At 39.6% G+C, this 26,595-nt stretch overlaps 1 protein-coding gene across 1 annotated transcript; it reads left to right on the plus strand.

Annotated features, from left to right (window-relative positions):
• Positions 1-2,679: 2,679 nt before the first annotated feature.
• On the plus strand, positions 2,680-5,675 carry LOC106050252 (uncharacterized). The gene is made up of 3 exons (XM_013205203.2): positions 2,680-2,718; positions 3,538-3,955; positions 4,694-5,675. The coding sequence occupies exons 2-3, from the start codon at positions 3,547-3,549 to the stop codon at positions 4,945-4,947; spliced, it is 663 nt and encodes a 220-aa protein (XP_013060657.2). The 5' UTR covers positions 2,680-2,718; positions 3,538-3,546; the 3' UTR covers positions 4,948-5,675.
• Positions 5,676-26,595: the final 20,920 nt, after the last annotated feature.

A 26,595-nucleotide genomic window follows, 5' to 3' on the forward strand; every position in this document is an offset into this window, starting at 1 on the left:
CTAAATATGTGGGGCATCTTATCTTTTCAAGGAACTAATCGGTTGTATTTGCAATTTAGTAAGGGCCTGTAAATTCACATTAGAATATATTTTAAGTAAAAATATTCTTCAAAAGTTCCTTTTTAATATGATGAATAATGAGCTGTAGGTGTCAGGAGAATGCGTTTCTGAAGTGAAGAATTCAAGAATTCAGCGCTCCCCCATACCCCTTAGCTGTCTAGAGAAAGTCCTCAACATGGCTGTTTTTTTTTTGTTTTTTGTGTGTGCTTTTTTTTTCTCGTAAAGTTGAGAAACATTGCTTTATTTTTAGCGCACCCGAAGGAGGAAATGACGCTATTAGTTTTGTGGAATGTCTGTCCGTAAACTAGAAAAGATAGTGAAAATCTGACACCATAATATTTTAGACCATTCAAAGTTCTGATGCAACGGCTACTTTTTTCATTTCTGAAAGCGAAAAATTTAATTTTTTAAAATCAATTATGCAAGCAGTATTTTCATAAAAATACGCCATTTTTACAACTATTCACTATTAATAGTAACAAACACTGGGGGCTCTTTAAAAGGGGAGACGGCAATTTGCCATATTTGTAACACATTTATGCAAATGGTTGTAGATTTTGTATGCCATATGTATTGCTAAATTATGTCTTATCAACTACTACATTTACACACACACACACACAACAGTTTTCTTTTTTTGAAAGAGAAAAAATCTATTTAGTATGCCTATAAGTCGGTCATAATTTAAAACAACAATTAATAAAAAGTTTTTCATATTATCGCGTGAACTGCAGTTTCTCTGTAAAAATAGTATACTTAACTAAAGGAAATTTTTTTTAAAATGTTTTTTTTCTTGAGGATTTGAATAAGAGATTGACCCTTTACAAAACAATTAGATCAATTAGATATTCATTATAAGGTATTAGGTTCACATCCAACTCCACATTCACTTTCACCTATTTTTTGGTCTGCTGGACAGCTGGGTCACCACACAGATCTGTCAACCTTCTTTCTCCATTCTTCTCAGTCATTTGTCTTTGATAGAATTTAATTCTTTGTTCTTTCTGAAAATATTGAAACCTGCCTTTTTACCTGCCTGGGTGGACCACTTCGGGGGCCGATTTTGAGTTTGTGTTTTCACACAAACTGTCTTTTTAACCTTGTTTAATTCTAATCTAAATGCTGTATGCGCGTTTATGATTAGTGTTAGGGTTAACTGGGAGTTAGGGTTAGGGTTTGGATAAGAATTTCCCCCCCCCCTCCAAAGTTCTGGATCCGCGAGTGTAGATTATACACCTATATGCTTTTATACAAGCATAGAATATTAAATATACTAGACCTACTTACTAGTCTAGATCTACTACCACTACTATTTGTCACTTGACTAGAGTCTAAAGCTTTTTAATTACTAGGTCTATAGACTAAAATACGAGATCTATATTACTTGATCTTAAATCAGTCAGATATTTATTAAGTTCATTATTATTATGCCAACACATTGCTGGGTGCTTTTTTGTGATGGCTCTGGTGGACATGCATTCCCGAAAGATGATAAAATCGAAAAAAAAAAAAGAAAAAAGGATTATATCAGAGAAAAGAGAAGGTTCGGATCATAGCATTTGTTTAGGTATTTAGTTTTTACAAATAATCTGGTTAATAAACTTTTTAAAGTCACTACAATTTTCGCTTTTACAATTATTTTTGTGTGTGAAATTGTGTATTGGAAAATGCCGGCTTCTTAAAATAAGCTAGTCCTAAAATATACACAGATCTTGGAGGCTCGTCAAATAAATTACTTTAAATGTGCAGTTTCACTTGACTTGTTTCAGGTCTTTCCTTTTTATAGCCTGTATAGGGTTTGACCCTTTACAAAACAATTAGGTCAATTAGATATTCATTATAAGGTATTAGGTTCAAATCTAGCTTCACATTCACTTTCACCTATTTTTTGGTCTGCTGGACCGCTGGGTCACCACAAAGATCTGTCAACCATCTTTCTCCATTCTTCTCTGTCTCCACGAATTTGTTTTTGCAGAATTTTGTTCTCTATCAGTTACACTTAAATTCACACTAATGTCAGTTTAATTTAAAATGAGAACTGAAAAATGCAAAAGATATATAAGGAAAAAGTTTCTTCCGGCCCATTTTAGTTTTGACCAAAGAAACGAAATGCTTCTAGCATATATATATATAAGATAAGATAAGATATAGATATATATATATATCGACCAACATTAGAACTAGGGCTTTGGAAACGGATCAATTTTAATTAGGAAGGGCAGAGTATATTGCTGGCCGCTTAATTGAGGGTGGTGTTTATTGAACCCTTTTAATTAAGGTTCTATCAGGAAAAAGTATGTCCAGACCTGGTGCAATTATGTTGTACAAGATTAGTAGATCGTAAATATGCGAATACTGTGTAAGTGTATGTTGTAAAGCAAATAAAATTGTGTAGTCTTAGATACGCTAGACTGCGACAAGAATGTTTTTTCTGAAGAATGGCTAGGAAATACTAGGCACTGGAATTTCTGACTGGATGCACATAACCCTTACCCTAACCCTGACCCTAGTCCCCAAGCAGAACACAGCAACAAGCAAAGACAAAACTGATGCGGATTTGTTTCGTTTTCAAAAGACAAAAAAAATCCAATGATAGTTATTTCCCATATTATAAAATGGCGCTGTTCTAAGCTGCCACACACTAACATAGTAACTGCAGTAAGAGCCTATATTGTTGAGTCTTTTTAAAACATACCGTACTATGAGATCTATATTAATTTACTGACAATATTGTCAGCCATTTTTTTTTCTCTATTTACAAAAATTTTAATAAGTTTCTTTGTATAATAAATAAAAATACAAACTATAATCTAATCTAGAATAGTTTATAAATTATAGATCTAGCTAAACTCGACTCTGTCACTCTAGACTCTAGACTCTAAATCCTAGACTATTTAATTTCTTGAAAAATTCTTACAACAAAACAACCAAAATAATAATACAATATTGTCAATATATCTCCAATATGTACAAAGTTAGATTATCAAGAAAGTTATGAACATTTGGACTGCTCTTATCATGGTGGGAACAAAACTATCTCAATTGAATAAAATCAGCTTTCTTTTAGATCGCAATCAAAACTCAAACAAAAATGCAGAGAACAATATTCTAAGTACAGAACATAGCAGTTTAAGCTCCATAGCTGGTTGGGTCTATCCTTTAGACTCCAGCTATCAATCTGAAAGAAATAGCATTAACTCTGATCAAGACTATGATATCTCAACTAAACAGGCAAGCCTTGATACTAACAACCCAATTTCGGACGCATATGACTATACTGTCCCTGACATAGAACAAAGAAAAATACACTGTACGTTTCAATGTAAGGATGGATATTACACTTCAAATGATAATAACATAAGCATTCAACAAAAGCGTCTCATGTATGAAGCAAGAATCCCGGATACTGAACAAAGTAACATACTATCTGAGCGGTTAATCTCGATTTCTGAATATGTTAACTCTATCACTCTGCAGAGTAAGGTGATGGCCGAACAAATAAACGTAATGCCTGAGCAAGCTAACGTAATACCTGAACAGGCAAACCTAATGCCTGAGCAAGTAAGTCATGTGTTAGTAGAAAACAGTTGTCCAGAAGTTGATCACATATCCTCACCCAATCGGTCGTGGCTCCATCCAAGAAAGAGCATTAGTTCAGAGCAGGTCTCTTCGCGAAGAATTTCCAGGACCTCATCACTTCCTACTGTTTTGACTCCCAGACCTACTAGCATATCTATGGCTCCACTGGGACTTAGCATGTTCTCTCATATTTTGTCCGTGGCTCAACAATTTCTCTTTTATTTCCTGAGAGGTGGACTGAGTTCTGTCATGTTTATCTCGGACCTTTTCATTAACTTTATCATCTTTGTCCTCGCAGGCATAATGCATATTCCAGGTGAGCGAACATGTCATGTGATATACTGTTTGATGAATTTTGTTTTTCATTTAAGTAATTTATTTCTAAATCTATGAATAAAGACAATTAGTTAATGGTATTGGTTGACATCATGTTATGTAAGGGATGCTATATAGAGTAGCAGAAACTTTTGCATCATTTACCCTATAGATCGCATGGTCTGAAAGGGGAACTAAGAGAGGTTTTGAATTATATCAGATTCAAGATTCTTTACCTTCATGTGAGTGAGGTTATTCTGATAGAATGTTAGAACAATTAAATACCTTAAGTTACAAACTTATCTAACACGCAAGCATTATAAATTATGTATTATATAAGCCTATATATTCGAATAAAGCATTATATATATTATATATTTTATAAGCCTATATAATTAAAACAAGCATTATAATTTATATATTATATAAGCCTGTATATTTGAACCATGGAACACTAAATTATATATTATTATATCATATGTTTTCGAACTTGTACAAAATAAATGTAGCTTATTAAATAACATTTTAAAATAAAAATATAATTTTCTTCTTCATCAAGATAACGGACAGCGACAAAGCCCTTTTGCTGATCCCCATTCACATAAACCAAGGATGAAGGCGGGTTAACGAGGGGTGGGTAAGCGAGTCTATGCTAGTATGTGACTGTACCCGTTGTAATAATAAATTACTTCATCGATGAAAATTTTGATAACCTCTAACTTTTCCATCTCTGATCTAGGCGCCGCAACTCTAGGGGCCTTTGCTAAAAGTGTAATATTCTTGACTCAAATGCTCTTGTGGCTATTCGTGTCGGCTGTGGAACTGTTTTTCTACACCCCTATGTACCTACAACTTCCCTACCTCCTGGCCATTGCACTAGTCTACTACATCACACCAAACGTCGTCAAAGAATGCATCAATGCATTGGTATGGGCGTCTTTCAAATTCTTTAGTCTGGTCAAGAAAGCATTTTTAGCTTCTGCTATTTACTAGAGTCCATCAGAACCACCAAAGAGTCTCCCATCTACACACTAACAGGACTATGTCCAAGTACTTACATTATGGTCAAGTACAGAAAATATCACCAAACTCTAACATTGTATTCATGAACATTGAATATCACCAAACTCTAACATTGTATTCATGAACATTGAATATCGCCAAACTCTAACATTGTAGTCATGAACATTGAATATCACCAAGCACTTTCTTTGTATGTCAATCTAAAAGATCACTAAGACCTCCTGTATGTCAGGATATAATATGTGCACCTTCGAGTGTAGTACACCGCTTCCTAGTCTGACATCAATTGCAGTGATGATGTAATTAAAACCTTGGAGAATCGTTACTGTTGGAAGTTTGTTGAAAAACAAACCAACAAGTTAACATTGAATTTTAACTATTCACTAATTAATTAGTTCTGTGATTTCTATTCAAACGTATGTCGCCACCCGTTTCTTCGAATTTGGGCAGAGTGTCCCACCCGCTGTCTTGTCTGGAGCCGGAACTATCTCGGTTTAAATAGGAACTTTATAGGATCATGCATTTAAAAATCGTATGCAAAGGAAATGTGAATTTATGCAACTGAGATGTGAACTTATGCAACTGAGATGTGAACTTATGCAATTGAGATGTGAACTTATGCAATTGAGATGTTATTTTTTAAACAAAAAGCTAATAAATAAATATTACTGTTTATAAGAAAAAATGTTTATTGACTACAATTTTTCAATGCGTTGAATAAAAACAATACATAGCAATGAATAAAGATATCAGACTGTAGTAAATAAAATCAACACGGCAATCTTTAAATATCAGCAATACATTTTTTTTGTGTTAGTAGCACTCAGGTGGATTGATTGTTCATTTAAATACTAAATAAGTAAGTAAATAAATATATAAAATTAAACTTTTTTTATCTGAAGACAATGGATGCCTATAAAGAGTCAGTTCTATCGCCTGAAGTCGCGACATGTATCCTTTAGTTTGACTGGGCGTCACTAGGTGCTGGATTTAGAATCTAGGTCAGTGGTTCTCAGCCTGTGGGTCGTAACCCCCTTGGGGGTCGATTGACCATTTGCTAGGAGTCGCCTAAGATCATGGAAACTATGGATTGTTATTGTCTATTCTTCTATTGCTGTATGTGTATGTGTGTGTGTGTGTGGGGGGGTCGCGGTAGAGTGGGGAATTGTAAAAAGGGGTCGCTGAGCTTAAAAGATTGAGAACCGCTGATCTAGGTGGTGACCCAGTAGGAGGTGACCCAGTTGGAGGTGACCCAGTTGGAAGTGGTCCAGTTAGAGGTATGTAAAAAACAGTTGGAGCTTATCCACACTGACACTTATGGCAATAGCAGCAAATACTGAGCTGTACTCTCCGGAGAGCCCAAAATACGACCCGCAGCTTACATCCGTCCCATGATATGGTCCCATCCGGCCGGCTTAAACGTCGGCACAGAGTGAAGAAAATCCTCTTTCCACACAAAAAAAGTTTGAAAAATTCTTATAACGCTTAAAACTTTTGGAATTTATTCGCTTTACAAAGCAGCAGTTTTGAAATCAGAGAAGTTTTTACTCTTAGGAGCATACATCAGAAAAACAAAGGGCGAAGTCCCGTCAAAGAAGTTTTAACCATCACAGAGGATTGTTCTCTTTCAGGGCAGAAATGTTTTTGAGTAACTACAGATGGTGCCAGAAGTATGGTTGACAGCAAGAGTTATTAGAAAATTTGTTGAGCCTCTGTGGCTTCATTAACCAAATGTGGCAAGGTGTTCAGTCTGAACCATGTGATGATTATCGTGTGCAGATTTAACAATGTTAATCGTTTCGAAAATCCATCTGCGGCCAATATGTCAAGTGCCTTGAAAAAGCTGAAACTGGTTGACTTACAAAGCCATCTATCCCTGCTTGACAAATTTCAAGCGGTTCAGACAATTGATGTTTACTCCGTGTTGCTTGCAGAAACTTTTCTAAATCTCCGAAAACTAGCGTTACAGATGTTGACAGTTATTTCACGCACATATTTGTGAGGACAAACCTTTTAAGTGATTAATCGTGCGAAATACAAGTTACGTCATCAGCTCATTTCTAGATTTAGTGTTTTAACTTGGCGTTCTCTTCTATGCAATCTAATATTTAAAAGTTGGTTTAGGATAAACTTCTCATGAATTAATGTAAGGTAAGTACTAGATTCACGAGTTTGCAGTGAAACTGTTATATCGTCTATTTTCATTTTTTTTATTGTGGGGGAGGCGGCGCGATCACTGAGTAGTTAAGCGCTTGGCCCCCGAACCGGGGGTCCTGGGTTCGAATATCGATGAAGACTCTGAGTCCACTCAACTCTAATGAGTACCCAACTCTAGTTGGTCGTTGTGCTTACCCCAAAAAAAACCCAGATGAATTTCACATCATCTGCCCTATAGATGGCCATACGAGTGTCGGAAGTTACAACGGTCCGCAGGCCGAATAACGTTGAGCTTCACTGAGTATTTATAAGTAGCAAACACGTCATACCAAAGTAAAGAGCTTGACACTAATTTGTGACACAGAATTATACTGAACTCGTAATCGTTGCTTGGTAGGGGAGGTAATGTAGTGTACACTACTACAGCAGACTGAGGTCATTAAGTACGTCTCAGGGCTTAATTATTAAGAGGTATTTGAGTTCAAATGTATATGTAATGTTTCTATAGCATAGCACAGCAACTCAAACTAGAAAATGATCACGTGCTAAAGCCCTGTAGTAACATATGAGAGTATCTCACAAGTTGCCTAAAATCAAAAACTAAAATAGGCTGTTTGAAGAAGAAAAACTCGCGGTCAAAATAGACAAAATGCGAAACAGACATCAATTTTATATCATAAAGATGAACATAAACACCATATGTAATTTAAACGAGAATACATTGAGCTTTGCTTTGCGATATGTCAAAATATGCATATGTTATCTTATTAAGCAATGCCTCAAGCTGTTCACAAAATGAAATTATAATTAGTTTTGAAATCAAAATTGTGATGTATTTCCATACAAATAATAGGTCACGTATGCAGACTACTAAGTGACATTTTCGGTAGTTATATCAAGAGTCACTGCACAAGTCATGTGATGATGTGTTTTTATTGTGATGCCCCATTGTAATTGAATCCGAAGAAAATTCAAAACCGATGCAGCAAGTTTACACAATATATAATTCCCAAAATTTCCACATCTCTCCCTCTCTCTCTCTCTCTCTCTCTCTCTCTGTATATAAATATGTGAGCTTGCGCTACCACAGCTATTTTATATGTATTTTTGTATTTAGTACTTTTATAGGCTAGAGGTATTTTTGTGTATCCTTCTATTTTTTTATAGGCTAGTGATCAATTTATTATTTGTACTTCCGCCTATGGTTATATGGGTTAGGGCGGGGTAGTATATATAGTTATGTCCATGCTGTTTCCTGGACAGTTGACCATGTAATTATTTTCAATCTCCTGTAACTGGGACTGCCTGCTATCGTTACTGCTATAACTGCTTCAGTTTTGTTAATGCTGCCTTTGTCTTTTCATAATAGATATAGTTTCGGTTGTAGATTGTAGTAGAGTGTGTTTTAGTTTTAGTGTTATGGGTTCGTTGTTGAATATTGTAGATCTAGACTAGTTTTATGTTCATGATTTGGATGTTAGTATAGATCTGGTTTTAGTGTAGCAAGTTAAGGTAATTCATAAAGTGGGTTTGTTAGTGTTGATTATAGTAGTAGCATCTAGGTCTTAGACTAGAGTGTTTTTGATTTGTTGTTTGGGTTGAGTCAAGTTTAGTGTACATCTATTTTATTATTAATTTTTTTAATTCTATGTAAATAAAGTATCATTTTTTTTATTTATTCTAAATTAAAGTTTGTTTTCCTTTAGTTAGTTAGCTTAGTTTAGTTGTTGATGTCTGGTTGCTTAGGCGACTCTAGCCCGTTAGTCACAGACTGAGGTGTCACAGATGAAACCCACCCAGTAACGTTACCATCTGGCTACTGTAATAAATTCTGTTTAGCAGAGAAAGGCCCAGTGCCATCTCTGACCTGCTAACAGAAAACTGGTGTCAGAAGTGGGATCTGTGCTTGAGTAGCCAGACACGCATATTTTTTGTTTGATTGGGATAGCTTAGGTTTGCTTACGATGAGGAGAGATCGTAACACCGGTGTCAGAAATGGGATTTCCAATGGCTTCTGTAAAACTGCTAGATGAACTGTATCTGAAAGAACTGAAATAAGAGCTGAAATGGGAGGACTAAAATGCTTTGAAAGAAACAAGGAAACTTTTTGAGAACGCCTTCGACAAGCCTTGCTGGACGAAGATGAAGATTCGGACTCGTATCTGTTCGAAGTACAACTAGATATCATAGAGCTCATGAGTGCCGTGAAAGTACAGATTAACTCGTTCCTGGTACAGCTGGGTACGAAGCTGGAAGAGGTCAACGAGCAGGTCTGTACCGTGATTAAACAGATAGGTAGCAGTACCTCGCTGCACAAGACTCAGGAAACGTTTGATACCATGATAAACAAGACAGAGGAACAGATGGCTACCATGTCAAGAGAGAGGTATAAACAATCCGTTCCTAAACAGAGATGCTGTTGATAGTAGCGCTGTCTATGACTGTGATAGCGAGCCGTGCAAGCTTGGCTCCTATGACAAGAAGCCTGACATTTGCTGTGACAATGATGAGCACAGATCTGATCATGTCAATATGATTCCTGCGTGCACCCAGGCGTTCATCAAGAACTGTGTTGACAGGCCGGCCTCGAAGGGAGAGTGCGAGCACCGGAAGACTTACCAACAGAGTTTTGACCAAGCCGACGTTTGTCCTGATACCAGTATCAGCAAGAGAAGCGCTGATGTTGGTGCTGCAGATGGACTTGTGCACATAGGATGTTGCCCACGTGCCCTGCAGACATGCCTTCCAGACACGCTTGAAGATTATACCAAGTTTGACAACCTGGCCTCCTTGGGGCCTACGGTGCAACGAGAAAGCCTGCGGAAGAAACGTGTAAGAGTAGCAGTCTTGATGACCACTGCCATGACATGAAGTACTCCGCTACTAGCCACGAGGCTGCGATCGGCGGCGACTGACAGGAAGGCCAGACAACGTGCACGACGTCCTCTCAACCAAAGGAAGACCAACTGGTGCAGGAGAAAGCGACTTACAATGGCTACAACGCAGATGGATCCATCGAGATGCCAATACAAGCCCACTGGCTGGCAAGGATGGACTGTCTACTGCAGTAATGTAAAAAATACGGCCCGCGGGCCAGATCCGAAACGTGTCCTGGTTCCATCCTGCCCTCCGAAACGTCGGCACAACGTGTAGAAATCCTCCTTCCAAAGGAAAAGAAAGGTTGAAAATATGTATATGTACCTACTTTTGCTTTTTCTCTGATGAATTGGTACCATGATCTTTAACAATTGTGTGTTTAGAAAATGGGACTGTGAATGTAGAATCTACCAGGAAAAGTGAATTTTTTTTTTGTGTTGTTGTTGAAAATGATATTAAGCCAATATATTTATTTTTAAAGAAAGTATGGCTGTCCAATAAAACAACATAAAAACGGCATTATAAAATAAATATGGCGGCATTCTTGGTTTGTGTTCGAATAAAAAATTGTCAAGCAACGCTTAGAGGTTGGAGGATCCATGGGCATATTTACCAAAAAAAGACCACAAAATGAGTCGTTGGTAAAGCTACATACAATGTTGCCTACATTTTAAGTAGAGAAATGAAGCTTTTTTCTGGCGTAAAAAAAATACAATTGTCAAATAACCTATGAATTAAGTATTAAATCCACAGGTTTCTACTAAAATAGTTTCAGAACAATTTCATTTCGATTTTGTAACTTTTTGGTCATGTGGCCCGAATAACGAGTGTTGGAAATTAAAATGGCCCGCGGATCGAATTAGGTTGGGCGTCACTGTACAGTATTTCTACTAACCCCAGGAACAACATATTCGAGGGTACAATAAACATCTTCCGAAAGAATGAAGCGTCGGGGACAAACCTACCTATATATAGGTATAAACCTGGTGGTGACATGGGGACAGTGTTAGGTGCGTTTGTAGCCGACGCAAGTAGCCCCAGGCCAGCGCAAGACGAGTTGTCAACCGAGACGAGTGACAGTACAACCTAGTTCGGGATGTACCTGTGTTGTGAATAGTACACACGTAAGTCACGTCGAATGTAGTCCTGTGATCAACCAGAATGGTCAAGCCATGTTCCATCCGGTTCTAGAAGGCCTATGGGGAACCTATATAAGAGCGAATATGTCAGAGTCAAGTCACTTCACGTTATCTTGCAATTTCGCAAGTACGAGGCGAAGTCAGAGTCAGAACCAGCGTGGTGCGAAGTCGGTTGAAGTCGTTCCGGAACAGAGAATTGAGTACAGAGCAAGGAAGAGGCGAAGTTTGTGTACAGTCAGTATTATGTTGTTGCCGATTGTACAGTATTGGCTGTGACCTATTTGACATTAACCCCCTCCAAAGAAAAAAATCTCCTAACCCTACCCCACCCCACAAAAAACTATCCTGGCTGCGTACACGATCTGAGTGCAAGCTAGTACTAACACTAAACTCGTTTGACTTTGACTTAGATCAGTTGTGAGGAGGCGGTCAATTTGTTTTTACTTTCCTACATCAACACAATGAGTCCAACTTTTCTCTTCCATTGATTCTAAGAGACTATCTGAAATTACAGCATTCAATGAAATTAATTTTAGTTACTATTTGATCGCTGCGAACACTTTTCGTTTAGTACTGAGTAAATGTGTTCATCTTCTTCATCGAATGTTGGGTGGTAACAAACACTAGAACATTTGAAGAACTTTCCAATGGAAACAGCCTGGATTACCTTCCCTAGTCGAATGTATTGTAAATCACACTCACAGCTGGAGATAAATGAGATGGAATCTGTTGATGAAATAAAATCACACCAATTTTTAGCGGCCCCCGAAAGGGGAAAAGACGCTATTAGTTTTGTGCGAAATGTCTGTCCGTCTGTCCGTCCGTCCCGTTTAGATCTCGTAAACTAGAAGAGATATTGAAAATCCGACTTCACAATATTTTAGACCATTCAAAGTTCTGATGCAACGGCTACTTTTTTTTTCCTGAAAGCGAAAATTCTAATTTTTAAAATTAATTATGCAAGCAGTTTTTTTTTATAAGAAAAAGCTAATTAGTATGCATTATATGTTAGACCTAATTTGAGACGAATAGTAATCTTATAAACATCATTTTCGTGAACATTTTTTCTATATAACAGAAATTTTTTTTCTTTTTTTTTTTTTTGAGGATTCCAATATGAGATTGAGCCTTTTCAAAACAATTAACTTATTTAGTTCGAACCGAGGGTCCCGGGTTCGAATCCTGGTGAAGACTGGGATTTTCAACTTCTGAGTCTACCCAGCTCTAATGGGTACCTGACATTAGTTGGGGAAAAGCATAGGCGGTTGGTCGTTGTGCTGGCTACATGACACCCTCGTTAACCGTAGGCCACAAAAACAGATGAACTTTACATCGTCTGCCCTTTAGACCACAAACTAGTTAGGCCAGGTTCACATCTAACTTTACATTCACTTTCACGTATCCTTTGATCTGCGGGACGGTTGGGGCACTACACAAGATCTGTTAACCTTCTTTCTCCATTCTTATCTCTCATTTGTCTTTGATATAATTTCATTCGGATTTTCTTTCTGAAAATATTGAAGCCTACCTGGGTGGACCACTGGTCGTGCGGTTTGCGCGCTGGACTGTCGTTTGGATTTATCGACGATCGAAGGTTCAAACCCTGCCTGCTCCCATCCCCCGTCGTCCTGCGGGAGGTTTGGACTAGGAAGTAAACTATCTTCAACTCTGAAGGATTATCCGAATTATGTAAAACATTTTACTTCGGGGGCCGATTTTGAGTTTGTGTTTCCACACAAACTGTCTTTTGTAACCTTGTTTGTTTTGTTTTTCTTTTTTACCTAAGAAAGAAATTGGTAAAGAAATTATTTTGTGACTAGAGTTATTGTTAATGTAAGCTATTTAATATCAGCTTATTGGTTAGGAGTCTACTACTTTGTTGCTGCTCTTTCAACTAAATAAGAAAAAAAAACATTGGAGACATTCTGCAATGCGAGTGCCTTTTAACTTTTTTTGTCCATTTTTTTTTCTTGAATGTCGTTGTTTGGGTTGAAATTTTTGTTTATCTGTTATGAAATAGTTCAGAAATGCACTTGATGTTAGAGGAAACAGCCTTGAGAATCAGATAATTATAAGCTCTTATATTTCTATGAACAACAAAATGATTATAATTTTGGAGGCTAGTGCAGACTGAAGAACCAAGTGTCAGACATGTAGTCATACAAACATACAGGTGGGTATCAAAGTCTGCTTTGGCATTTGCATCGATCTGAAACAAATCGCGTTCCATGACATGAGTGTCCATTCTTACCTGTCCTCATATTATGCAAAGTTTAATAATGCATCGAATATTAAAAACTTGTAGCTAGGCTTGCATAAACTAGTGTATTTGTACATGGAGTTCTGGTGGTGGCTGGTAGGTTATAAGAAAATATATTCTATGCACAACCTTAATTGATTGAATTAAAAACGTTATTGTAATAACTGAAGTGAGGCAACTCAACGGAGACATGACAAACACAAAGGGGCATCTGCCTTGAGTACAGCATCTCCATATTGGCTCTAGACTTGGCGGAAATCGTTCTCCTCTTCTTTTCCTAATGTTGACATCCTTCTCAGTCTAGTTTATCACAGTGCGCACCTTCTAGCACTAGTCTGGATGGCGGTGCGCACGGCAGAGTTATAACAGTATTATCCGTCTTTCTTTTGTTCTGATAGTAGCCACTCATCCCTCCTCAACTTATTTTTATCTGGTGACCGGTCATTTCATCCCCAGACACTTCATCCCCGGTCATTCCATCGCCAAACACTTCATCCCCGGTCATTTCATTCCCATTAAAATATATTTTATAAATCATTATGTATTTGTGTTGGGGTTAGGGCTTAACATTTAAGCCCTCATTTCATCTTATATATAACTATGTTTATTTAGAATGCTTTTTTATATTTCTGACATGTTATTATGGTGTTCTCACTCCTCATTTCATATTTGTTGAGATTTGAAATAATACATGTAAATAAGCAGATAGATTGAAATGCAGGGATTGCATTTAGTTATATTGTATCTTTCGATGTAGGAATGTCAATGTTTTCCTGTGCATACTGCTTGATGTAATTAATGATCAAAGGCCAAGGTGCGGTGGATGTGGTGAAAATCTTTTGATAGAAATACGATTAGAAAACGTTTGATCATGACGCTGATAACAGATCTCCTGACGACAATTTTTACTTTATTTTTGTTCAAACTTTCTTTCTTGAATATGGGCGTGTCATTTCAAACCCTGATATAACTTTTTTTTTGTAATTCTGATAAACGACGGCTTGAACCCTACTCTGGATTCGATTCATATCGCCTAGATACGCTTTTTGTAATTCCCCGTTGTAACATTAAAGTTATACATCGTGGCACTGAAGAATGACCAAGAAAGAAATATGCAACACTGGACAAGAAATTGCAAAGATGTACAGCAATACGAGTCAATGAATCGTCGTCTGTACCTACTATCAATAGCCCATCTTATTGAGTTCGATTAAACTTCAAAAACAATTTTTACCTTGGCTCTGTATCCATAGATATTAAATTTTTATATTTTTAAAACTACATTAAATTCTATTTTTACTTAACGTGTCACACTCTTTGTCATTTAAATGAAAATAAATATCTGAAATATTGTTGATGCCATTATTTTTACAATTATTATTTGTTGGATCAGAGGATGAAATAACCAGGGGATGAAATAACCAGGGGATGAAGTGACCAGGGGATGAAGTGACCAAAAATGAAGTGACTGGGTATGAAATAAACCGGAACCTTTTTATCTATAAGGGTCAACTTTGATTTACATTTTAGATATTTTCTTTATCATCTCCATGTATACCTAAAGTAAACATCAAAATACCTACCGAAGTAAGTCAGGGTGTAGTGAATAGTCACTCACAGTACACACTTCGAAAACAAAATTAACTAAAAATAATTTTTTAGAAAGAAAATAGTTTCGTAGTACTTTTTTTCTGAATTTATTAATTTTTTTTTAAAGTGTGCATTTTAAAAAAAAAGCATCGCCTGTCAAAGTGGGACACCTAGTGCAGCACGATCTCTGTTGGTTTCACTCAGCTAGATTGTCCAGTTATCTGCTGTCTAACTCGTTCCGACAGTGAGTTGTGAACTCCTCGTAGCAGACGCAGCAGTGTTCGATAGCCGTGCCGAAAACCATGCCACAGGACATGCATGTGGACTCGAGTCGGGATGTCAACACCTCTGGGGGGATCTCCCTTGTGTTGCATGGCTTGCAAGGGGTCTTTGGCGACCTGTGGTTGAAAGCGTGAACTTGTGGTGGTGTGCACATCACGGCGCCAACGAGGAGAACTAAAACATAGAACGTGGAGACTTCTTTGGGAATGAACATTTTCAATCTGGAGATACAAAGAAAACAACATTTTTTTAGTTAAAGTGTTGAACTAGTTGTGAAAACACAAAGAGGACGAAGGAATGTGACCGCTGAGAGTGAAGTCTCACGACAGGAATGTCTGAGATCGTCCAGTTGAAATGTTCAAGTCATCGTTATAGTCGCTAAACAAATCGCTTCTTATTGCGCATTGTTCACAGAAATAGACTCACTGTTTACAGTAGTTACACTGTCATTTTCAAGATCCCTTACAAGTTAAGCAAAAAAATAAAAGACAAAACGATATAAAGAAATGTGATTACTTTATCAGGAAACCTAAAGAAAGGCATAAAATAGTAAAAGAGCAAGATCTGGATGGATCTTACAAAATATAGTTAAAATAAACAATGTGAACGCCATATTGAAAGATCAATGTTATCAACTAAATATTAAACATTCCTTACATTTCTTTGTGCTACAAGAAAAACAAAAAGCTGAGAAATTGGCTTCAACACAAGTGCACAAAATGTAGGATTTGATGGATTCAAATACTTCACTTCGAAATAATGTTTTTAACAACCTATTTATATGTTCTTGTAACAGGTGGGGAAATGTGATGTGTGTTTGGCGCGTTTTATGTCTAGGGGATGATTATTTTTAAAGCTATCACACACCAACCTATCAGCATATGAATCGGGAGCAGACACGCAACGAGACAAGCAATGAAAGATAGATACAAAAGTTAAAATGAAGAATATTTATTTACATAAATATACATATAAGAATAAAAAGGGGGAGGATTTGCATCTATCTCTAAATAATAATAGATTTAATCATCACTCTTGCACTTAATAAGAGAGTATGTCACTTTGTCCTCTGACTTAGCTGGTTGTCCTGTTGATGTCGCAGCTGGCTGTGTCCTGGCTTGGGGCACTGGCGGATCCAGAACTTTGGAGTGTGGGGGGCGATTTTTTTCCTAACGCCCAGTAAACCCTAACCCTATGCATAAACGTGCGTACAGCATATATATATATATATATATATATATATAAATATATATATATATATATATATATATATATATATATATATATATATATATATATATATATATATGTGAGAATAAAATAAGACTGTTTCTCAATCTTCGGCGAAAAAAAAAACAGGAAAAAAAAAACAGTCATGTTGAGGCCTTTCTCTTGCACGCTTGGGGGTCTGGGAAAGCGCTGTAAGTTTCCTCAGTGGGGTTCGGGCTTTCTTGCATTTTTCACTGCAGAAACGCATTCTCCTGACATTTACAGCTCATTATTTATCAGTGGGGTTCGGGGCGAAGCCCAGACGCAAAAAGCGTTTTCTTGCATTTTTCACCGCAGAAACGCATTCTCCTGACATGTACAGCTTATTACTTATTAGTGGAGTTCGGGGCTAAGTCCCGACCTTTTCTTGCATTTTTCACTGCAGAAACGCATTTTCCTGACATCTACAGCTCAATGGCCATCAGTGGGGTTCGGGGCGTAGCCCCGACGCCAAAAGCGTTTTCTTCGATTTTTCACGACTGAAACGCATTCTCCTGACATCTACAGCTCATTATTTATTAGTGGGGTTCGGGGCGAAGCCCCAACACCAAAAGCGTTTTCTTGCATTCTTCACTGCAGAAACGCATTCTCCTGACATCTACAGCTTATTATTCATCAGTGAGGTTCGTGGCGAAGCCTCAACGCTAAAAGCGTTTTTTGGCATTCTTCACTGTAGTAACGCATTCTCCTGACATACAGCTCATTATTCATTCTATTATAAATGACCTTTTGAATAATGTGGAAAAATATTCTAATATGAATTTATAGTCCCTTAATACATTGCAAATACAACCGATTTGTTCTTTGAAAAGATAAGATACCCAACATATTTAGATTAATGCTTTGAGGATCGCCGCCGAAAAAAAAAATCGATTAATAATATTCAATAAAATGTAAGCATAAATTGTGAGTTATAGTCCTAAATTTATTTAACTAGAAAAATATGAGATAGAGTAAAGGTTGGAAAAAAGTCGACTCGGAAAAGATTATCTGGCTTTTGTACTCATCTCAACCCAAGCGGATCCAGAACTTTGGAGTGGGGGGGGGCGATTTTTTTCCAAACCCTAACCCTAACGCCCAGTAAACCCTAACCCTACGCATAAACGTGCATACAGTGCGCGCGCACACACACACACACACACACGCACACACACACACATATATATGTATATATATATAAATATATATAAATATGAGAATAAAAAAGCAGCATTTCTCAACCTTCGGCGAAAAACAAAACAACTGGGGCAGCGCTATAAGGTTCTCTGGTGAAGTTCGGGGCGAAGCCCCGACGCCATAAGCGTTTTCTTGCTTTTTTCACTGCAGAAACGCATTCTCCTGACAAGTACAGCTCATTATTCATCAATGGAGTTCGGGGCGAAGCCCCGACCCCATAAGCGTTTTCTTGCTTTTTTGACTGCAGATACGCATTCTCCTGACAAGTACAGCTCATTCTTCACAATGTAGTTCGGGGCGAAGCCCCGTCGCCAAAAGCGTTTTCTTGCATTCTTCCTTGCAGAAACGCATTCTCCTGACATCTACAACTCATTACCCATAAATGAAGTTCGGGGCGAAGCCCCGACGCCAAAAGCGTTTTCTTGCATTCTTCTCTGCAGAAACGCATTCTCCTGACATCTACAACTCATTACCCATAAATCAAGTTCGTGGCGAAGCCCCGACGCCAAAAGCGTTTTCTTGCATTCTTCTCTGCAGAAACGCATTCTCCTGACATCTACAACTCATTACCCATAAATCAAGTTCGTGGCGAAGCCCCGACGCCAAAAGCGTTTTCTTGCATTCTTCACTGCAGAAACTCATTCTCCTGACCTGAAGCTCATTATTCAAAACGACCTTTTGAATAATGTTGTACTTGAAAAATATTCTAATTTGAATTTATAGGCCCATAATACATTGCAAATAAAACCGATTTGTTCCTTGAAAAGATAGGATACCCCACGTATTTAGATTTTTGCTTTGAGGATCGCCGCCGAAAAAAAACTTATTCGATAAATAGTATTCAAGAAAACTCTAGTATAAATTGTGAGTTATAGTCCCAAATTTATTTAGCTAGAAAAATATCAGATTGAGTAAAGGTTGGGAAAAGGTGACTATGAAAACGTTATTTGAGTTTAGAACTCATCTCAATCATGACTCTTATACTGAAAAATTTCGTTTGAATTCTAACTTTTTCAATGCAAAGTCTTTCTTAAAATACTTATGATAACTTCATGTGAAATTACAAAAACTCTGTCTGGGAATGGGAATGGCGGTAGAGTGAAAACGATTAATCCTCGCTCCTTTACTAATTTCTGCTAAAGATTGCATTTGGCATTAAAGAATAGGTTTGGGGCGACTCGATATAAGAATTTAATTTATAGTATATATAAATTATATTAGTGACAGATTTTTTTAATTTTGTAATTTCTTAACTATAACACAAAAAGAAAAAGTATTGATTTGTCCGATGGGGGAAATGCGATTGCATGTATCGCCCCTCCCACCTGGTACAACCGTTTTTCATTTAAATTTACTAATGATACAATTAGAGATTAGAGTGTGGTACGACATATTTACAATGGGTCACATATCAATACGTAGTTTATATTATATAGATATTCAACTAATTTTATTCACAAACTATGATTCTCCACAAAAATAGGACCGCCCCCCCCCAGCACTCAGAGGGCTAGAGTGGGGAGGGCAGTACATGCAATCGCCCCCCCCCCTCACCCCACCGAATCGGCCAAAATACCAGAAAGGGAGCGACATAGTATAAAATTTATATATTAATTCAACTAATTTTGTTCACAAACTATGATTTCTCCATAAAAACGGACCGCCCCCCCCACTCAAAGGGTTTAGGTGGGAAGGGCAGAAGAGGTATTCGTCCCCCCCACCAATCGGCAAACAGGCAACGACATAATATAAAGATCGGTTAAAATATCAATAAAAAGTTACAGGGATATAGATATTTAATTGATTTGTTAGCAGGCTGTGATTTCTACCAATAAATTGGGCCGCCGCCCCCCACTCGAAAGTGTAGGGGGGGCGGAATTGATACCATCGCCCCCTCCCGACTCCACCAAATCGGCCAACATACTAGAGGGGGGGGGGCGAAATAATCTAAAAATATGTTGAAATATAAATAATTAGTATATATTTTTAACATAAGTAATAAATTTGTATACAAATTGTGTGAATCCTATACTAAAGTTCGTCCGCCCCCCCCCTGGGGGGGGGGGTCGGCCGAGTGGGGGGGGGCGATCGCCCCTACCGCCCCCCCCCCCTGGATCCGCCAGTGTCTCAACCGTGACTGTTATATTGAAAAAATTCGTTTGAATTATAACTTTTCCAAAGCAAAGTCTTTCTTAAAATAGTTATGATAAATTCATGTGAAATTACACAAACTCTGTCTGGAAAGGGGAAGGGCGGTAAAATGAAAATGATTAATCCTCCCTCCTTTTTATAATTTCTGCTAATGATTGCATTTTGCATTAAAGAATAGAGGTTGGGAGACTCGATATAAGAATTTACTTTAAAGCATATATATATATATTAGTGACAGATTTTTTTAATTTTGTAATTTCTTACTATAATACAAAAAGAAAAAGATTGTCCGATTGGGGGGGGGGGAAGGTGATTGCATGTATCGCCCTTCCACCTGTTTATATTATATAGATATTCGACTAATTTTGTTCACATATTATGATTTCTCCATAGAAGTAGGACCGTCCCCCCCAACTCAAAGGGTTTAGATGGGAAGGGCAGTAGAGGTATTCGCTCCTCCCCTTCCAATTGACCAAAGATGAACGACATAATATAAAGACCTGTTAAATATCAATAAAAAGTTTTAATCATATAGATATTTAATTGATTCTGTTAGCAAGCTGTGATTTCTACAAGTAAATAGGACCGCCCCCCTCACTCGAAAGTTTATGGTGGGGGGGACGGATTTATGCCATCGCCCCCTCCCGACCCTACCAAATCGGCCAAAATACTAGAAGGGGGGGCGAAATAATCTAAAAAAAGGTTGAAATATAAATAATTAGTATATATTATTAACATAAGTAATAAATTCGTATACAAATTGTGTGAATTCTATACTAAAATTCGTCCGATCGCCCCTACCGCCCCCCGCCTGGATCCGACAGTAGCTTGGGGTTCTGCAGCTGGAGGTGGCGCTCTAGCGGATAGAGGGACGCCGGTGATTCAGTTCTCGTGGAGTCTCAATCCATAGTTCTGATATCTGTTGTGGGCACAGTAGGGCGGGTGGCCGGATACCGTGGGCACAAGGTTACTGCGGGCAGAGCTGATCTGCCGTGGGCAGCGTAGTTGACAGGATATGTCCCGTGAGTTGCAGAGGGTTGGCGTAGCTATGACGTCTCGCACAGACCTGAGTATATAGGGACGTCGCACCTAATAGGTTGACAGGTGGGCTGTCGAATAGGCGGGCAAGGCCGATAGCGCCAAGTAGTAGAGTTGAGTAGATCTCAGTAGGCAAGTGCAGTGCTGAATAGCACTAAGCACACAAATAGGCAATAGGTGATTCTCGATAGCAAATAAATAGGCAGAGACCTGAGGGAGGCTGCGGATAAATAAAGACAAGTTAGGACATGTCTCTCATGCATCTTATCGATGCCCTCGACTGAGGTGCATTCGTCAGATTGGTAACATTGCTTTGAAGCACAATGGGGAGATGACGACAAATGGAATTGGGAAAATAGATGGCTGCTAGTAGCAATATAGAAATGTACATAAAAGGGGAAATAATAATATAAAATGTACATAGAAAGGGAAATAATAATCTCAAATAAACAACACAGGTGGATATAGAAGGAAAAAAAGGGGGGGGGGGTTGAATCGGGCGGTGGTCAGCGACCAAGACGGTTTGTTTACATATGACCGTAGGTCGAGAACAATGGAGCGCGCTTGAATGGAGAGGGTGTCCGTTCAAGGGGCTCAACTCTCGTTAGAGTAAAATGACTTCAGGGGAGATAATTCAATACAGGGTAGATATTCCATAACTTTTTTCTAGACGCAGTATCAGTGCGCTAGTAAAATTATCAAGGCGGCCAACCGATATAAAGGAAATAAAATAAGGTGTACAAATATATACACGGTTGCATCAACGATCAATTGAGCAACGTAGATTAATGCAATACTAAATAAATACATAGGGCATGTTTATGTTTTCTACTTACGCCAGTGAGAAATACACAATGCACTAATTAAATATAAATGAACTAAGCAAAATACACATGATAATATCCAATGGAAATAGCACAAAAGTAATTAAGATGGAACTTGTGATTAAGTTCGGCTTACCACCAGGTATTCCTCTAGGAGTAAGAATGTATGAAGTAGTCCAGACTCGATTGCTCAGATAGAATGAGAAATAAGAGGGTCTGATTTGATTTGGATCTACTTTATATAGGCCTGGAAAATGTGGGTGGAAACAGAAAATGTCCTAGGCTAAGAATTATCTTACACGTGGGTGAATTAGACTTGAGATGGGAGTCGCACATTGGTACGTCGAGAGGCGCTTTGACTCGAGTAATCTCCTAGATCAAAGAGAGACGTAGGAGAAGGGGGGGGGAGAGGAGTGACTTGCATTCCACGCAAGGTGGTGTCCACTGCGGCTGTCAGACATCCTGCCGATAAGATCAAAGAGTAGGTGTGTATCTTTGCCCCGGTCAAGGGAAGATAAATCGAAAGACTTGGCCTAGCTATCTCCAATGTGGTCAACTAAGTCTAGCCTGGAGCGGAAAAGGTGGTGCGGGTGAAGAATTTGGGGGTAGGGTGGGGAAATAATTAAAATAAAATAAATAAATAATGAAAAATAATAATTAATGCTGTGATAAATTTGAGTGACTCTGACAGCGAGTTTTTGACTTGTCACATACGCCACCGCCAAGATGGATCTATCGCAGAAGATCCATAAAGTGCGAGCAGACTGATGTCACTCTAACTTTAAGATCAGTTGTTATCACAGCATTAGAAAAAAATCAGGAAAAATAAAGGGGTAGCCATGCCAGGAGGAGGGTCTGTCCAAGTCTGTCCGTGGTCTACTTCCCGTCCCTGTGTATGTAGTCACCTGAGTGAAACATATGGGGTTGCTTGGGAGAGTAGATTGGGCGATTGGGTGAGTAATAATTTCTTCCTGGGGCGGATTGGTGAGTGTGATCGGGGCTTAGGCGGGGTGCCCAAGGCGCGTGTGCTCGTTGGGGCTTACCTCCGAAGCCGCTGTGAAGCGCTTCTTTACGAGAGTAAGTAGTCAGCTTACCTCGGTATCGTCTGACACGATCAATGTCAGGGAAGAGTGGCCTGAGAAAGAATGTGGAGTTCTGCCTGAGAACGTCCCCACGAGAGCGATAATCTGGCTTACATCGTGGCTTCCTGACACGGTTAATGCCAGGGGAAGGTTGATATTGAACGGTGGCTGAGGAGCCATGGTGAGAAGTGTTTTCACGAGCGCGAGGGTTCGGCTTACATCGTGACTTCCTGACACTGTCAATGCCAGGGGAAAGTTGATATTGAGTGGTGGCTGAGAAGCCATAAAGAGGAGTGAGTCCACGAGAGCAAGGGTTCATCTTATCTAGTGGCATCCTGACACTGTCAATGTCAGGGGAGGGACGCATGATTTTGGCTGAGTAGCCTGGGTCAAGTAGACCCTCACAAGCGCGGGTATACGACTTAACTCATGACTTCCTAGCAGTGTCAATGCCAGGGCGGAGAGGTTTGAGCTTCGCTGATGAGTCGGGACTAGGCGTGTTAGTGTGGCGACCAGGGCTTCCAACCAGCTGGTTGCTGCCACGTTTCTGCTTCGTCGATCTACCGACGGACAGAGAGAAGTATGGCTTGTTGACTACTCCAAGAGGGACATGTTTGGAGCCTAGAATGAAGTCATACACTGGCGTGTCCATAACGGCGGCGTCAATGGTGCCATGTACGTACCTACACTCTACGTGTACCCTCGCGACAGGCAGAACCTGCGGAGGAGTGCCACGGTCTATAGACTGGATCGTCACTGTTCCACCAGTGAGATCCGATGGGTCAATCAGCGTTCTATTTATAACCGCGCCGAACGAACAGCCTGAGTCGTAAAGGCCCAAGACTTCAACACCGTTGGCCAGAATGTTCTCTACTCCCGGAGGAGAAGAGGTGGGGTGAGGTGGCACGGGTGGAGTTCTGGTTGGCCGAGTTCAATGGCAGTGGGTTGAGGAGCCACGGTCATCGCGGAGACGAAGTATGTGTCCTCCTCCGGTAGGTCAGAAGGATCGATCGCGGAGGGTTGAGAGACTGGCGTCACCGTAGATAGGGTCCGTGGGACCTGCTGCTGCCCTTGTGGAGTGGGTCTACTGTCACGCGCGCTAAGACGTGTGTCACGCTGAGAGTAGCTAGCCTGGTTATAGCGAGACTGGTGGTTGGGGCGGTTATTGTGGTTGTTTGGGGCTGATTGCCGGCCTGGTGCCTGGTTATGCTGGGGAGTTTTGGGAGCAAGGTCGGGCTGAGCAGGAGAAGTAGGTTGGTCCGTTTGATGGTCTGTCGCGGTCGCTTTGCCTTTTAAGTCCTTACGAGCGTTCAAGTACCTATCAGCGGCGGAAGCTATGTCGGCGGGCGCAGTTGCTTGTTACTCCTTGACATAAACTCTGACCTCTTGGGACATGCATTCCAACAGCTGCTCAGAGAGTATGAGGCATGCTAGGCCATCAAAAGTCTCTGGCAAATGGCTGAGAGCGTGCCACCTGACAAGGTACTTGTCCAGCCTTTCGCAGAGGTTGCCGTAGGTCTCTCTGCGTTCGAGGCGGGAACCTCTGAACTTTTTGTGGTAGGCCTCGGCGGTCAGCTCGAACTGGACGAGTAGCGCCTGTTTGAGGGCTACGTAGTCTTCTCGCTGGCCGGAGGGAAGTTTGGAGTAAACTTCGTAGGCTTTGCCTCGGAGGCATTGGGATAGCCGGAAGCACCATTTCTCCTCTGGCAGACCGTAAAAGCGTGCTACTTCCTCAAAGCGGACAAGGTAAACTTCAATGTTCTCTGTCTTGTCGTCAAAGTGCTCCATTGGCATGTGGGATAGACCGTTCAAGGAACTTTAAATGGATGCTGGACTAGCCGGGCGAGACTCAGAAGAAGCCTGGCTGGCGGCCTCATTCTCTTTGTCCGCGGCTATCTATTCTCTCGCTGTTATTTCTTTCTCCTTCTCCCTCAGAGTTATTTCCTTTTCTCGCTCGGTGGCTTCCTTAGCAATAGCTATTTCAGCTTCCTTTCTTTCTCTTTCCTTAGCAATAGCTATTTCAGCTTCCTTTCTTTCTCTTTCTTTAGCAAAAGCTATTTCATTATCCTTTTCCTTCATTGCTAGCTCATGCTCCCTTGCTAATCTCCTTTCTTCCTTTTCGTCTTCCTTTCTTCTTCTTCCTGTTCGTCTTCCTTCTCCTTTCTTTTTTCTTCCTCTCTTCCAAACGCCTCGAATTGTGCTCTCACATATTCTTTCCGTTCTGCCTCATCATCAAATATGGAGGCTACGTTATCTTTCCATTCAGCTATTTTCTGCTTCATGTCAGAGTGCTCTTTGGAGCATATGCCGCTGGCCATAATGATGAAGGGTGGGTAATGAGAGGTACTAGGATGGTGGAGGGGCAGGTAGAATGGATAATAGGATTGTGCTAGAATTAAAGAAAGTGGGTTAGTGAAAGTGAGTCGCTGGTTATAGGAAAGAGTATCAAAAGAATGTGGGGTCTGCCTAAGTTAATCACAAAGCTCCTGCAAGAAAATATTACACATGAAATGCAATAATAGTAATAAATAAAATATGACAGAAGTGACATTCTTGTTAATGCGAAGTGATGATACTTATAAATATTTTTAGAAAAAATATTGATATTGTGACAGGTGGGGAAATGTGACGTGTGTTTGGCACGTTTTATGTCTAGGGGATGATTATTTTTGAAAGCAATCACACCCCCACTTATCAGCATATGAATCGGGAGCAGACACGCAACGAGACAAAGCAATGAAAGATAGATACAAAAGTTAAAATAAAGGATATTTATTTACATAAATATACATATAATAATAAAAAGGGGGAGGGTTTGCATCTATCTCTAGTATATTCTATGTTTAATCATCACTCTTGCACCTAATAAGAGAGTATGTCACTTTGTCCTCTGACTTAGCTGGTTGTCCTGTTGATGTCGCAGCTGGCTGTGTCCTGGCTTGAGGTTCTGCAGCTGGAGGTGGCGCTCTAGCGGATAGAGGGACGCCGGCGATATAGTTCTTGTGGAGTCTCAGTCCCAAGTTCTAGTATCTGTAGTGGGCACAGTATGGCGGGTGGCCGGATACCGTGGGCACAAGGTTACTGCGGGCAGAGCTGATCTGCCGTGGGCAGCGTGGTTGACAGGATATGTCCAGTGAGTTGCAGAGGGTTGGCGTAGCTATGACGTCTCACACAGATCTGGTCTATAGGGACGTCGCACCTAATAGCTTGACAGGTGGGCTGTCGAATAGGCGGGCAATGCCGATAGCGCCAAGTAGTAGAGTTGAGTAGATCTCAGTAGGCAAGTGCAGCGCTGAATAGCACTAAGCACATAGATAGTAGGTGATTCTTGATATCAAACAAATAGGCAGACACCTGAGGGAGGCTGCGGATAAATAAAGACAAGTTAGGACTGTCTCTCATACATCTTATCGATGCCCTCGACTGAGGTGCATTCGTCAGATTGGTAAAATTGCTTTAGAGCATAAAGGGGAGATGATGACAAATGGGATTTGGGAAAATAGATGGCAGATAGTAGCAATATAGAAATGTACCTAAAAGGGAACGTAATAATATAAAAATGTACATAGAAGGGGAAATAATAATCTCAAATAAACAACACAGGTGGATAGAGAAAGAAAAAGGGGGGGGGTGAGTTGTGCGGTGGTCAGAGACCGAGACGCTTTGTTTGCATATGACCGTGGGTCGAGAACAATGGAGCGTGCTTGAATGTCCCTTCAAGCGGCGCAACTCTCATTAGAGTAAAATGAGTAAAGGGGAGATAATCCATTACA

The sequence above is a fragment of the Biomphalaria glabrata genome, chromosome 14 (assembly GCF_947242115.1).
Source record: "Biomphalaria glabrata chromosome 14, xgBioGlab47.1, whole genome shotgun sequence".
Classification (NCBI taxonomy): Eukaryota; Metazoa; Mollusca; class Gastropoda; family Planorbidae; genus Biomphalaria; species Biomphalaria glabrata.

Coding starts and splice junctions, on each gene's coding strand:
- LOC106050252 (XM_013205203.2), top strand. CDS start 3,547: ATGGCCGAACAAATAAACGTAATGCCTGAGCAAGCTAACGTAATACCT. Junction 3,956..4,693: donor AGGCATAATGCATATTCCAG/GTGAGCGAACAT, acceptor TCTCTGATCTAG/GCGCCGCAACTCTAGGGGCC.